Here is a 15,566-nt window from a genome sequence, read left to right as displayed (position 1 = left end):
TCTCCATAAATTTACAAATATCAAAATACTACAAAGCATCTTATCAGACCACAATGCTTTCAAACTGGAAATCATCAATAGGAAGAAAAAGGAAATAAAGTCCAATACACGGAAACTGAATAACACCCTGCTGAAAAGCAACTGGGTAGTAGAAAAAAATTAAACGTGAACTCATAAAGTTCCTAGAAACAAATGAGAACAAAAAAACAACATACCAAAATCTTGGGGACATGGAGAAAGTGGTGCTGAGAGGAAAATTAATTGCAATAAATGCATATATCCAAAAAGAAGAAAGACCTAAAATAACATATTAACACAGCATCTACAACAATTAGAAACAGAACAAGAGAGGGAAGCTACAGCCACCAAATAATAATAATAATAAAGATTAGAGCAGAAATAAATGAGATAGAAAACAGAAAAACTATAGAAAGAATCAGCAGGACTAGAAGTTGGCTCTTTGAAAGGATTAATAAATGGACAGATGATTGGTAAACCTAATAAAAGAAAAGAGTGAGAAGATACAAATAACACACATTAGACACATCATGGGTGATGTCACAGTGGAACCAAAGGAAATCAAAAAGATAATAACAGAATACTATGAAGAGTTGTACTCCACCAAACTTGAAAACTTAGAAGAGATGGATACATTTTAGAAAAACACAACCTACCTAAACTTACACAGAGTAAAGTAGAAAACCTGAACAGAACCATAACAAAAGAAGAAATTGATAAGATCATCAAAAAACTCCCAACCAAAAAAAAGTCTAGGCCCACATGTCTTCACTGATGAGTTCTACCAAACAATCAAGGAAGAGCTGTCACCAATTCTACTCAAATTATTCCAGAAGATAAATTACGATGGAAAACTTCCTAATACATTTTATAACACAAGCATAATCATCATACCAAAACCAGGGAAGGACATCAAGAAAGAAAATTATAGACTAATATCCCTCATGAACATAGATGCAAAATTCTCAACAAAATCCTAGCCAACAGAATCCAGAAGCACATCAAAAATATAATACATCATAATCAAGTGGGATTCATATCAGAAATGCAAGGATGGTTCAACATTAGAAAAGCAATCAATGTAATCCACCATACAAATAAGAAAAAGGAAAAGAACCACATGATCATGTCGATTGATGCAGAAAAGGCATTTGCCAAAATCCAACATCCATTCCTGATAAAAACACTCAACAAATTAGGAATTGAAGTGAAATTTCTCAACATTATTAAGATCATATATATAGAACCAACAGCCTACATTACTCTCAATGGAGAGAAACTGAAAACCTTCCCTCTGTGAACAGGAGCCAGACAAGAATAACCTTTGTCACCACTCCTATTCAATATAGTGCTGGAAATCTTAGCAAGAGATATACAGCAAGACAGGGAAATTAAAGACGTCCAAGTTTGCATATAGGAAGTAAAACTCTCTCTATTTGCAGACAATATGATCCTATACATAGAAAATCCTAAAGACTCAGAAAAAAGCTACTACCTCATTTGAAGATTCAGCAAAGTGGCAGGATATAAGATCAATATACAAAAGTCAGTTGGATTCCTACATACAAAAAATGGCAGTGCTGAAAAAGACATTAGGAAAGCAATACTATTTACAATAGCTGACTAAAGGATGAAATATCTAGGAATAAATGTAACCAGAGAAACAAAAGACCTATACAAAGAAAACTACAAAACACTACTACAAGAAACCAAGAGAGACCTACAAAAATGGAAGAATGTACCATGCTCCTGTATAGGAAGACTTAATATTGTGAAAATGTCAATATTACCCAAAGCAATTTACACATATAATGCAATCCCAATTCAGATTCCTGTGACATTCTTCAAAGAGATGGAAAAAATCAATAACAAACTTTACATAGAAAGGAAAGAGACCCAGGATAAGTAAAGCACAGCTTAAGAAGAAGAATAAGGTTGGAAACCTTTCACTTACTGCCTTCAAAATTTACTACACAGCTACAGTGGTCAAAACAGCTTGGTACTGGTACAATGAAAGATACAATGATTAATGGAACAGAATCATGAATCCAGAAATTAGCCCATCCACATACAGCCAAGTGATTTTTGACAAAGTACCAAAATATATCGCATGGGGAGGGGATGGTCTCTTCAACACATGGTGCTGGCAGAACTGGAAAGTGATATGCAAAAGATTGAAACAAGACCTTTACCTCATGCCTTATACAAAAACCAACTCAGCATGGATTAAAGACCTAAATGTAAATCCCAAAATTATGAAGGCCATCAATGAAAAAATAGGGACAAATGTGAGGGCACTAATTCAGGGATACACAGACTACCAAACATTGTGAAAACTACACACAAAAAAGCAAAAAAACAAATGATTGGGATGTACTAAAAATTAAAATTTATGTGCATCATACGACTTCACGAGAAGAGTAAGAAGTGAACCCACAGAATGGGAAAAATCTTTTGCCATGATACATCAGACAAGGGACTCATTTCTAAAGTATATAGGAAACTACAACACCTCTACAAATAAAAGACAAAACCCAATTTGAAAATGGGCACAGGACATGAACAGACACTTCACCAAGGAGGAGATCCAGGCATCCAACAAACATATGAAGAAATGTTCATGATCCCTAGCCATTAGAGAGATGAAAATCAAAACAACAATGAGATATCATCTCATACCAGCAATAACAGCAAAGATCAAAAAAGCAGAGGACAATAAATGCTGGCGAGGATGCGGAGAGACTGGGACCATCCTTCGTTGCTGGTGGGATTGCAAAATGGTCCAACCTCTCTGGAAAGCAATATGGCGCTTCCTCAGAAGGTGGTAAATAGAAATACCTTATGATCCAGCAATTCCTCCACTTGGTATTTACCCACAAGAAATATGAGCCATAACATGAGTAGATATATGCACACCGATGTTCATAGCAGCACTAGTTACAATAGTCAAAATATGGAGACAGCCTAAGTGCCCATCAATGGAAGAATGGATAAACAAACTGTGGTACATACACACAATGGAATATTATGCTACCTTGAAGAACAAACAAGGAAGCTGTAAGCTATCACATAACATGGATGAATCTTGAGGACATTATGTTGAGTGTAATTAGTCAGTCACAAAAGGAGAAATAATGTATATTACCATTACTGTAAAAGACTAAGAGAAAGAACCCATACTAAAGGGGGGGCAGGGGGATTCATTGCTGGTTAGCACGTTGTGGGGGTTGGGTTGAGGGGAGGGAGGGGAAGGTAGAGCACAGGGTAGGGAATAGACACAGGATAGTTTGGGAAGAAGGAAAAGAAGAGGAGGAGGAGGAGAAGTGTAAAAGAAGAAGAAGAAGAAGAGTTCATTAAAAACAGTGGCTTCAGAAGGGATCTGCTGGGCCATTTAAATTCAAGGCAGAGAGGTAGTTATGAAGTTATGGTGACTTCTAAAATTCTAGAGTAATCTTGATAGACTTTTTAAAGGACACAGCATAATCATTGAGGCTTCTTAGGAAGAAGTTTTAAGAAAAATGCAAAGTGCATTGGTGAAAAGATAGAAAAAGTTATGAAGAAGAATATTTTTTTCTTTCATGATAATGTACCTCCTAATTTTTTAAGGGTAGCAAGGGTTGTCATACAAGAATTCCATTTCGTTAAGAAACTACTCATTCACCACACAGCCCTGATCTTGCCACTTCAGACTTCTTTTGTTTCCGCAAGTCAAAGAACATTTCAAAGAACAAGATTTAAGTCCCCTAAAGATGCCTGCTATGGCACTGTAGTAAAATGCAATAGGTCGCAAGGTCTGTTTGAACCACAAGGTCAGTGGTTTGAAGTCACCAATTACTCCTCTGAAATCCTATACAGGGTCTCTATGAGTTGAAACCAGTTGGAAGACAGTCAACAAAAACAACAACAAAAGATGCCTAAAATTATGTTTTGATGTGTAAATTAATGAGTGCAGAGTTCTTCAGGAAAGGATTGTGTGTGTGGTCTTCTATTTTTGTTAGTTAAGTGCCAGTTATGAATTGGTTCCAACTCATAGAGACCCTGTATAGGGTTTCTTAGGAGTAGCTGGTGAGTTTGAACCGCTGGCCATGCAGTTAACAATCCAGTGCTTATCCTATAGTGCCATACCAAAAGACAGATACAAACACCACATAGAGTTAGATGGAGGATATGTCAAGAAACAATAGCTTCACATTTTAATATTTTTTTAAATAAACATTTCTCTGATTTTGTAGGAATACTTTTTGGTTTATCTTTGTATGACTTAGGGCTCTAATAGAAGTGACATAATAGACATGTGCATACCTATGTTCAACACGGCATTATTCACAGTTGCAAAATTATGGGAACAACCTAAGTATCTGTCACGAGATGAATGAATAAATAGAATGTGGCACATACATACAATAGACTTCTACTCAGTGCTAAGAAAACATAAATTCCCAAAATATCATACAATATTGATGAACCTGGAGAACATTATATGGTGAGTAAAGTGAGTCAATCACAAAACACAAAGAGAAAGAAAAGATGTGTATATTATCACTTTTATGAAATAACATGAATATGTAAAGATAAAGAAATTAGTGGTTATTAGTGGTTACCCTAAAGTGGTGGGGTTGCAGAGAGAAGATAGAGAAGTGCTCTTTACGTAGTAATAACTTTTTATTTATAGAAATGTATAAGGTGGCACTGAAAATGGGTGACGTGTGCACAGGATTATAATATAACCGAGGAAAAGGGATGAATGGACAAATGCTAGGTTACATATGATTTTGCAACAATAACAATAACCAAAAAGAAGGTGGTAATGGTTAAAGATGTTGATATTAATTAGACATAACTAATTACTTCATGGGAATAGTATTCTTGATTATTTTAGGGGCCTAAGGAGCTCTGGTAGCATAGTGGTTACGAATTGGGCTGTGAACCGCAAAGTCAGCAGTTCGAAACTACCAGCTGTTCCATGGGAGAAAGATGAGGCTTTCTGCTCCCGTAAGATTTACAGCCTCGGAAACCCTGTTCAGGGTCACTATGAGTCAGAACTGACTCCACAGCACATAACAGCAACAGTGAATTGCCACGATATAGCACATAAAGTTTATATTCTACCTCCTAGTATGGTTAGGTAGTGTTTGGGTCTTAAAAGCTTACATACAGCTATCTAAGATACAACTATTTCTTCATTTAAAATAGAAGGGAAAAAGAACCTAAAGAATCAGAAATGGAACCAGACCACAGGATGAATTGTCTTCATCTACTTTGGAACCTGAAGAAATGATGGTGCCTGATTACTACTACTGAATATTCTGATTGGGACCATGATAGACAAATCCTGCTAAAAAGGGAGATAAATATAAAACAGATTTTCAAATTCCTAAAGAATAAACTAATAAGGGTGGGTGAATCCCTGAGATTTTGGCTTTCATTTGTTCTTCAAACTTTAAATTCAAATTATTCCTTGAAATAATTTTAAACTAAGTAGTAGTTTAATCCAAAGAGTAAATACTGAAGATTATCATCCTTGAGCATTGTATTACTTAAATTTTATACATATATTAATCCAAAATTAACAGCTACTTTTAAAGCAGATATGAGAAGAGGGGGGAACATAGCCAAATAAATAAATGACATTGAAATAACTAGAACAGAATATAACCATATTATTGTTGTTATTAAGTCCTGTCAAGTCGGTCCCGACCCATAGTGACCCTGTATAGGGTTTCTGAGGAGCAGCTGGTGAGCTTGAACTGCTGACCTTGCAGTTCAAACGACTTTACAGTCTGGCACATTAACCCACAGCACCACACCAGCCATTGTTGTTGTTATGTGCCGTGAAGTCGGTTCCAATTCATAGTGACCCTGTACAGGGTTTCCGAGGATAAGGGAGCAGAAAACCTCATCTTTCTCCCGTGGAACAGCTGGTAGTTTCGAACTGCTGACCTTGCACTTCACAGCCCGATTTGTAACCACTACGCTACCAGAGCTCCTTAGTTATTGGTTATTCTATTTAGAGAGTAAAATGGGAGTGTGTATATTTTCACCAAAAGAAAAAATATATATATAATAAACATGCTACTATGTAAAATACATAAGAGGATGAAAGAAAGAAAAACAAAGTTCAGAACTGAATATTGAAAGAGCCAAAATGAAAAATCCTAAAGGAACTGGAACACACAAGTCTTATATTCCTTTTATTCCCACCCCCCCTTTTTTTGTCGTCAAACCTTTTATTGTATGAACTAAGCATAGTACAAATGTTACTTTTCTGGTCAATATGTTTTATGAATATAACTATAGTCAATTAAAAAAATGACTCAGTATGGGTAGAAAAGCTCTGTTTGGATTGAAATAATGAAAATATTAAGTGAAACTGTTTCATTGGGCAAGATTCTTGATGCCTCAAAAATAGTCTAGGTTTCATTGTGTAGTATTTGAATCAAAATATAAAACATAGTACTATTATTGGGTTTCAGTTGTATGTAGGAAATAAAAGAGAGAGATAATTTCCTGCTGTCATAAAAATGATATAGTACCACCACCAAAAATAGGATACAATTCAAATAAAGTCAACTGTCACTATAGATTTGGTCACACTCAATTTGTGTTCTCTCTTCGTGGACTTTCCAGTGATACCTGTATGTCCTTCATAACCTTAATAAACATTCTGGTCAAAAAAACAAAAAGAAAAAAGAAGGGAAAAAAGCAACCAGCCAACAAAAGCAAAACTTTGTTTAATGAATGATGAAATTCTTTTAGCTTTAGTCAGTGAAAGATAAAGTAAAACCACAAAATACATTTTAAAACTAACATTTCCTTCTAATAATATTCTTATCTATGACATTGTTCTCTCATCTAAAAATTTTCATAAAGGCTGCTAGAGCTGATATTCACAAACATTTATAGTTCATTTTACATCTATATATAACTTATACCACATTGAAAATTTCATTAAGTGTATACCTAAGATGTATACTTGATATTTACCCTAATAAGCAAATTACCTAACCCAAGTACCAAGGTAAAGTTTGAGTTTGTTTATCTACATATACATGAATAATTGCCTGAATTCTTACATTATGCATACAAATTCCCATCCTTTTTACTCCTCTATTTTATCTCCAGGATGATAAGTTACAGATGCTGTATATCTTTAATAATAAAAAATATATAGAAATAAGAACCAATTAAGTTTATTAATAGACAGAAATATATAGGTATGATATTAAAATACAGAAATGCTAAAATTCTAGTCTATTCCATACGCCTGCATTGTAACAGGAAATGGTACTGATTTATTTAAAAAAAAAAAAAAACAAAGAAAGAAAACTAAGCTAAAGAAAAACAGGAATAGACAATTTATTTATTTTAATTTCTTTCACTCACTGTCAGGTCAATAATTTGTACTCTGAATGATTATAGAAGACATGTGCAAGAAAACACCATATTTAATATTTTACGTGAAACCACATGAAAAAAAGTCAGTGAGTTGTATGCAATGTCTGGTAAGATGAAAGTCCCAAATAATTTATTTAAAAATCTTAAATCATATGGGAAGGGTGCCATGAGTCTCTCAGAATACATCTGAAACATGACAGCATGACTTTCATAATGATATGCTGGAAAGATCAGCTACCTTTATGCTTAATCCAAATCCTCCTACAGTTTGTCTTCTAATGGTGACTGTTCTCTCCTGAAAGACAGAATTTTAAAAAGTGATTAATATCTCGCAGTACTATGCTTAAATTCAATTTTCTCCTCTGAATTTTGGTTTTGTTCTTTAAAACAAAATATCTGAGATACAATAAAGGCTCTAAATTTTTAATAAATGGAGAATAATTTTTTAAGTCAATGGGTAATTTATTTGTCAGAATAAAAGTGACTATATGATATTAATCCCATTTACTATGAAAAAACAAGCTACTTTCAAATTTTTTTACGTATTTCAGAATCTTAAGATTAACACCTCTCCATATTTTCACATTATACTTACTTGTCTTTAGTTGCATAAAAGCAACTCATGTCCATGTTAAATAGTGTCTTTGTCAAAAGAGGCCTTATCTTCAGTCCTATATAATCAGACTGTTTGTGGAAACTGGAGAGCTGATTGTGAGGCCACGATGCCCAGTATATAAATGCTCGATGTATATGTGAAAATTGAAACTGTAGAGATACTCTGTCAATATTAATGCTTATTTGAACGAGAGTGGGTTATACATGTAAGCAATATTGGTAAGAGAATGATCTATGTTGAAATTCAATAGCCCTTTTTCCCTCCATGAAGAGACTCATATCTCAATGATTGGCTTATTACAATTCAAAAGTACACAGATAATGTATGTATCATCACACCTACACCAGAATATTCCTTTGATTTCCAAATAATGACAATAATAATCAAATATTGCTTTGCTTTAAGGCAACTCATCTCCAGAAAATGTGTACTCTAGAGGCATGCTGAAGATTGGCATATTTTTATTTATATTTTGCTCATTTATACAGATCTACTTTAACCTCTCTTCCCATATCCATAAATACTTAAAGCACTATTCTTCAACCATAACTTTCTCTGTATCTGTGGTAAATAATTATTACTGATAAATATCAGATTTTATTAATTCAAATAAATTCAGGACCAGTTCTCAGCGTCCTTCAAATGGCTCAACTTATTCGGCTACATTGTTATTGTTGTTAATGTCGTTGACTCGGTTCCGATCCATAGCAACCCTGCATAGGGTTTCTGATGAGCAGCTGGTGAGCTTAAACATCGACCTTGTGGTTCAAAGCGAGTTTACAGTCCAGTGCATTAACCCACGGTACCACACCAGGACTCCATTACCTGTTTCCAATTTATGTACTGCTCTTGTCTTAATAGACTGAGCCCACCAACTGCTCCCCGGAGAAAGACGAGGCTTTCTGCTCCCGTAGAGATTTAAAAGCCTTGGAAACCCTATACAGTGTGTCTATGAGTTGGAAACCACTCGAAGGCACATAAAAAACAACTCTATCTTAATAATATATAATATGATGATTATGTCTTATTAATTAATAGTACGTCCATAATATAATACTGTCATAATATCACTGGTTCTAGAGAAATTTTTTGGAATAGTATTATTTTACAAGAATAACTAATATGAAATATATTTTTTAAATTTGATTATGATGCCTCTTGCTAGCTACAGTAAAACAGGCTAAAATCTCATCATTTTAATAATGTTACAAGCTTCATCATTTAGCCAAATACATGGGGTATTTTACACAAGTAAAAACATATTAATGCTGAAAGAACTAGATAGCTAAACCAAAAGTGATGTCTTAGCTGAGGTACCTTGAATTTTAAAAATTAGCATTCTTGGCTGGAGATTAGAATACATTTATTAAATGCCCATTCATTCAAATTAGTAGCGTTCAGTAATATAATTCTTTATTTTGACCATCCTCTGAGTAATTTTAACGATTTTGAAAATACTGAATTTATTCACAACCTGCCATTAAATTATTTCCAAATCAACATTAAAATTATATTTACACAGATAAGTTTTTATATACATTGTAAATTATATAAATTATATTGAACTATAATACAAAATATTCTTATTGAAAATGCCAAAATCTCTTTTTTTTAAATTTATAAGCCTACTGCTTGGTCACTCCCCACGGATACCTGCACATATGAAAGCAAAAAAGGAAGGTGAATACATATGCAAACTCAAATGTGAAATGAACTAAATATTTATTGGAAATGGCCTTTGATTAAAAAGTCACAACTGTACAGGACAACAATATGTTAAATTAAGCAATCTTTTACTGTTGTTGTTAGATGTTGACATAGCAATCCTATGTACTAGAGAATGAATCTTTTATTATTTCCATTACATAATTCATTAAAATAAGGTTGAAATTGCAAACAATGTTGGAACTGGAGTCAGAATTTGTCAATGACTCAAAAATCCACAACGTAGTATGTTTGGCAAATTACTTAAGCCCTCAGAACTTCCTCTGCCAAGTTTGTAAAATCATGTTAAATAATAAATAGAACAACTTTGAGCATTAATATTTGTGAGGAGGCCTGGCATATAGTAAATACTTAATATAAAAGCATATGTGCATGCACAAACACACCCACACAATCTGTGATCCCAGAGAGGAATCCTTACAAGATAATCAGAAAGACAAATATGTTGCTGTCTCATCAAGTTAATCCAGACTCAAAGCAACTCTAGTGGACAGAGTAGAACTGCCCATAGTTTCTACTGCTGAACTCTTTACTGAAGTAAATCACATCTTTCTCCTGTTGAATGGATGGTGGATTGAAACTACTGACTTTAGGTTAGCAGTCAAATATTTAACTATTGTGCCAATTAATGACAGTGTTCCTTATGTCTTCCTTTTATAAAATATTTAAATAGTTCATTTTAACCCACCTCACATGTAAATATTTATACCATGGAATAATTCAAATACTGGAATACTTAGACTCAGGGATGGGTGAATTAAATGGTAATCTTTATTTTTATAAAACAGACAAACTGCTTTCATGAAACTGCCTATCAAGCTAAACTAGTGCTCATGGATATAAGGAAGCATTCCCTTAATTCCTTTTTTTAAAGAATGAATACATTATTCCTTAAAATAGCATCAAAACTACTGAAGCATTTATCTCAGGCAACCCACATCAGCTGTCTCAAAATAAAGATTTCAATCTGTCATAGAAAATGTATTTTAATTAGCAATGCCATCACTTAAATGTCCTAGAACATCTTACGTAGCAAACATTAGGCAGGAGAGCAACTTAGTAATTGAGTTCTGATTTTTTAGTAGTTACGTGTGTACTTGAGAGGAGCAACAAGCCCATCAGATGGGTTCTCAGAGGTCTTTGGAATGCACTGAAGCATTCTAAATCAGTCTGCTTCCAGTCTTTGCTGGAGAATATAAAGAATATTCAGAACATGTACTCAATCAAGCAGTAAATTGCTGATGCAGAAAGTAGTTGTTGTTTGTTGTTGTTAAGAGCTGTCGAGTTGATTCCAACCCATAGCGACCCTGTATAGGGTTTCCAAAGAGCAAATGGTAAGTTTGAACCGCTGACCTTGCAGTTTAAATGGCTTTGCAGTCTGGCGCATTAACCGACAGTGCTACACCAGGACTCCAGAGAGGAGGAGTAGCTGTTGTTGTTGTTGTGAAGTGCCGTTGAGTCTGACCCACAGCGACCTTGTATAGGATTTCCAAGGAGCAGCTGGTGAGCTTGAATCACTGATTTTGCAGTTCAAACAGCTTTGCAGTCTGGAACATTAACCTACAGCCCATACCAGTGAGGAGTTAGGACAGACCAAAAAAGTCTGCAGAAACTGTTGAAAATCCCAGGAATAGCACTTACTTTTATTCTGAAAACATGGGCACAAGATGCACATGTAAACCTCAATTCAGCACCTTTATACTATTACTTTATTAAGTTATGTTCAAGAACATTAGGAGAGGCAGGCAAACATATCACTTAGTATTTTTAAATCTCTATTTTAGGTTGGCCACTTTAAGTAGTGGGAAGGAGAAAAAGGCAAATTTTCAGTATTGCTGACTCAATAGTATATATACCTGTATGAGCAATGCCACTCTCCCCTTTCAAAGCCTCTACACCCGTTTTTTTTTTTTTTTTTTTTTATCTCCCACCTCCAAAATGACTGAGTGAAAAAAACAAGCAGTGTTAATGAATTGTTTCTGTTGCTTATCTCATAAATCAAAGAATACCTGGAAGCTGATCTGCAATTGTATTGAGTTAGCACATCTTGGGTTTCAGAAGCTGTTGCCTAGTAACAAAGCACTGCCCTTTGGGAAACTAAGGCGCTATGGGTTATTTTCTAAAACACAAAATCCAGATTGGCACTCCTAAACACTCACATATAAAATGTCCCCCTTTAACCTTCCTATTCATTACAGAACGCAGAGCTTGAGCTCAAGAATAGTACCCGTATTATGAAGAAAGCTTGCTTTAAAAGCTGTGTGTGCTTTGCATAAAAGCATATATTATCCCCCTTGTCCAGTGGAATAAAATGCTTATTAAGCTGAAACAGCATGTATCTGTTTGTGTGGATTATATGAGAATATAAATGTCTATTACCAAACCACAAATATTGATATTATATATTCATAATTTAGATATGTTTTGAGATATGAATATGAAAGAGGAGGAAGAGTGAGAACAATGTAGACAGCAGTCATAATATAAATTGAAGATTTGTTTTTACTGACTTTGTGTGATTGAAATAATGAAGTTATGTAGCAGCAGAAATCAGAAATGGCACTAGCTCTTATAAGCAATTCAAAATTAGTAAATAAACCTTGAAATGAATATTGATATAGAGATGATAGTTTTTAATTACAAACCATGTTTTATGTATACTTAGTGGTGGTGGTGGTGGTTGGTGGTGGTTATGTGCCGTGGAGTCGGTTCTGACTCATAGCAACTCAGTGTAGGGTTTCTGGGGCTATAAATCTTTATGGGAGCAGAAAGCCTCATCTTTCTCCCACACAACCACTGGTAGTTTTGAACTGCTGACCTTGAGATTAGCAGCCCAACTCATAACTACTATGCCACCAGAGCTCCTTAGAACTTTTATATCACAGTGCCCTTACTTTTCTCCTACAATTTTCTGAGGGTTTACCCTGTGTCTTATCCACAGTTGCACCTACATCAAATTAGAATTCATTTATTAAGCTAATAAATAGATTTTTAGAAACCGTTTTCTCATGTTATTATCACAGCAGTTTATTTGTATAGGCAGCAGTATATACATTGCTAGATATGAGAAACTGAAATAAAAAGGGGTTAAATTAACTTAAGATCCAAATCATGATTTAAATGCAAGTGTCTCTGATCTCCTGTCATCCTTCCTACTATACCCGACATGAGAAGAGATTGACAATTCAGATAATAGAAAAAAAGCGAACTCAAGTATCAAAGTTTGAAGTAGTAAACAGAGAGAGAAGAGTGAAAAATGGATTGGAAATAAAGTAAAGATGCCCCTTCTCACTATTCTTCTTCAACACCATAATAGAAGTCTGAGTTAGTGCAATAAAGCAAGGATAAGAAAATAAGAATCCTACACAAGGAGGATAGCTGTCTAAAACCATTCAAGAATTGACAAAAATAAAACCAGCCAAACAAACAAAATTCCCCAAACTCCTGGAGCTAATTGATTATAGCTTGGTTGTTGTTGTTAAGTGCCATAGTGGAATACAAAGTTAATAATTAGTTTCTTTCTCATATATGAGCAATGATAAATTTAATTCAAAAATGTAAAAACAGTAGCATTTAAAATAGTAGATGTAGAAGAAATATTTTAGATGTAGAAAATGACAAATAAAACTAAAGAATTAAATCAAAGGTAACCTAAATGAATGAATAAAATCATTTTGTCTTAATTCATAAGAAGAGTCAATATTGTTAGGATGCAATTCTCCCCAATTTGATCTGTAAAATACAAGTAACTCCACAAAATCTCAACAAATTATGTGGAGGGTATCAACAATCAGATACCCAATTTGTCCAAAGCATGAGAAACAAAGTCTTGCCATCACTGCTTCTAAGAAGCAATCTGCCCATACTTTTAACAAAACAGATTTATTCATACTTCCAGCAGTCCATGATACTCTCAATGTTCTTCACGAACACCACAATTTAAATGCATCGATTCTTCTGTGGTCTTCCTTATTCATTGTCCAGCTTTCACATGCAAATGAGGTGACTGAAAAATACCATGGCTTAGGTCATGGCACTTTAATCTTCAAAGTGACATCTTTGCTATTTATACTCTATTAACTTAAAACAAAATTATTGTGAATTGAATGAAGCTTTACAGATAAGATCATCCATTTTCCATTCAACAAGTCATACACCGTTTCTTGTTGACTGCAAACCCCTCCATGCAACAACAGTCACCCACTTCCTCCATGTGTCTCCTATTTCCATTCCATCCCCCTTCCTATCCCTTCTCAACTTTGTCCTTAAGTAAATGCTGCCCTTTTGATTTTGAACAATACCTCACCAGTGTTGTTGTACCCCTCCCCCAAGTACTTATTTACTGCTTGGCTGAAACTTGAGCCACAAGGGTGGATTCTCTCCAGACCTAAGAGTAGTTGAGGGCCATAGTTTCAAGTTCCTCCAGTCTCTTTCTGACAGTAAAACTGGTCTTTTTTACTTTATCATTAATAATTTTGAGTTTTGTTCTACATTTTTTCCCACTCCACTCTATCTTGGACCTTCTAATATGATCTCTTTTAGAGCTTTTGGTAGTGGTAGATGGGCACCATCTAGTTCTTCTGATCTCAGAATTGTGGAGACTAATGCTCACCTGTTCTATTAGTCCACTTGACTAATGATTTCAAACATTTTCAATTCTCATCACTCTTGTTTCTTCCACACATGCAGAGACCAACATATTAGATAGCTGCTCATGAGCTTTTAAAATCCGTGACAATACTCATCAATGTAGAACACTGTCTTTGTGGACCATGTTATCCCAATTGGCCATGGTGTCCCCTAAGACTATGGTCCTGAGCCCTTAGGCACAGCACCTCGTTGCCTTAAGATGTTTGATAATATCTAAAAAGTTTTCATCATTTGCCCACTATAAACTCCAGCATAAGCATAGTTGGGTTTACAAGAAAGACACAAATAGACTCTTTCAAATCATTATTTGTACATATACTTCCAATTGTCCTCAAACATCCACTCAGCCTTAGTCTCTGTCCATATATCTACTCACCAAACACATTTGTTTCAAAGTTGTGTGTATATCATAATTCACTCTATCTCTTTTAGCCCTTGTGTGCCTCCCTGTGTCTTAACCTGTCCTCATCATTCTTCTGCCAACATCCTTCTTCTTATATATTACCCTTCCTCTTCTTGTGTATTACCATCCCCATCATCCTAGTTGAGTCCTGGTGTGATACTGTAGGACAAGCATTAGACTGCAACGTTGGTTTGAACGGCAAGATCAGTGGTTCGAACTTACCAACTGCTCCTTTAAATAACTTAACAACAACAACAACAACAATCATCTGCATCAACATGTATCTAATCTCTAGCCAGTGAATTACTCTCCCTTCCCTCCCAACCCTGGTACCACCAAAAAATATTTCTATTAGAATGAAAACATTTTCTTGAGTTCTTACAATGGTGGTTTCATACAATATTTGCCCTTTTGTGGTTAACTTATTTCACTCAGCATAATGTCCTCCAGGTTCATCCATGTTATGTGGTATTTCACAGATTTGTCATTATTCTTCAACATTGCATAGTATTCCACTTTGTGTGTGTGTGCCAAAGTTTAGTTATCCATTCTTTAGTGAGTGGGTATTTAGGTTGTCTCCATTATTTTGCTATTGTGAACAGGGTTGTGTGTTGAACATCGGTGTGTATATCTCTACATATATCCTAGCTCTTACTTCTTGTGGATTATATACCAAGTAGAGGGATTGCTGGGTCATAAGGTATTTCTATTTTCAATTTTCTGAGGACACATCATACCATTTTCCAGGGTGACTGAACC

The 15,566-nt window shown here is 34.8% G+C and overlaps 1 protein-coding gene across 1 annotated transcript in view; it reads right to left on the bottom strand.

Moving 5' to 3' along the window:
• The window catches only part of SNTG1 (syntrophin, gamma 1), a 461,475-nt gene that overhangs the window by 372,165 nt on the left and 73,744 nt on the right, over positions 1 to 15,566 (bottom strand). Inside the window, exon 3 of the mRNA XM_006860086.1 lies at positions 7,652 to 7,708. Within this exon, the coding sequence (XP_006860148.1) occupies positions 7,652 to 7,708 (57 nt within the window). The remainder of the gene's footprint in view (positions 1 to 7,651; positions 7,709 to 15,566) is intronic.

This window comes from Chrysochloris asiatica, unplaced genomic scaffold (genome assembly GCF_000296735.1).
Source record: "Chrysochloris asiatica unplaced genomic scaffold, ChrAsi1.0 scaffold00036, whole genome shotgun sequence".
Taxonomy (NCBI): domain Eukaryota; kingdom Metazoa; phylum Chordata; class Mammalia; order Afrosoricida; family Chrysochloridae; genus Chrysochloris; species Chrysochloris asiatica.
Note: the sequence above shows the minus strand (reverse complement) of the source record. Positions and strands in the feature narration are given on the sequence as shown.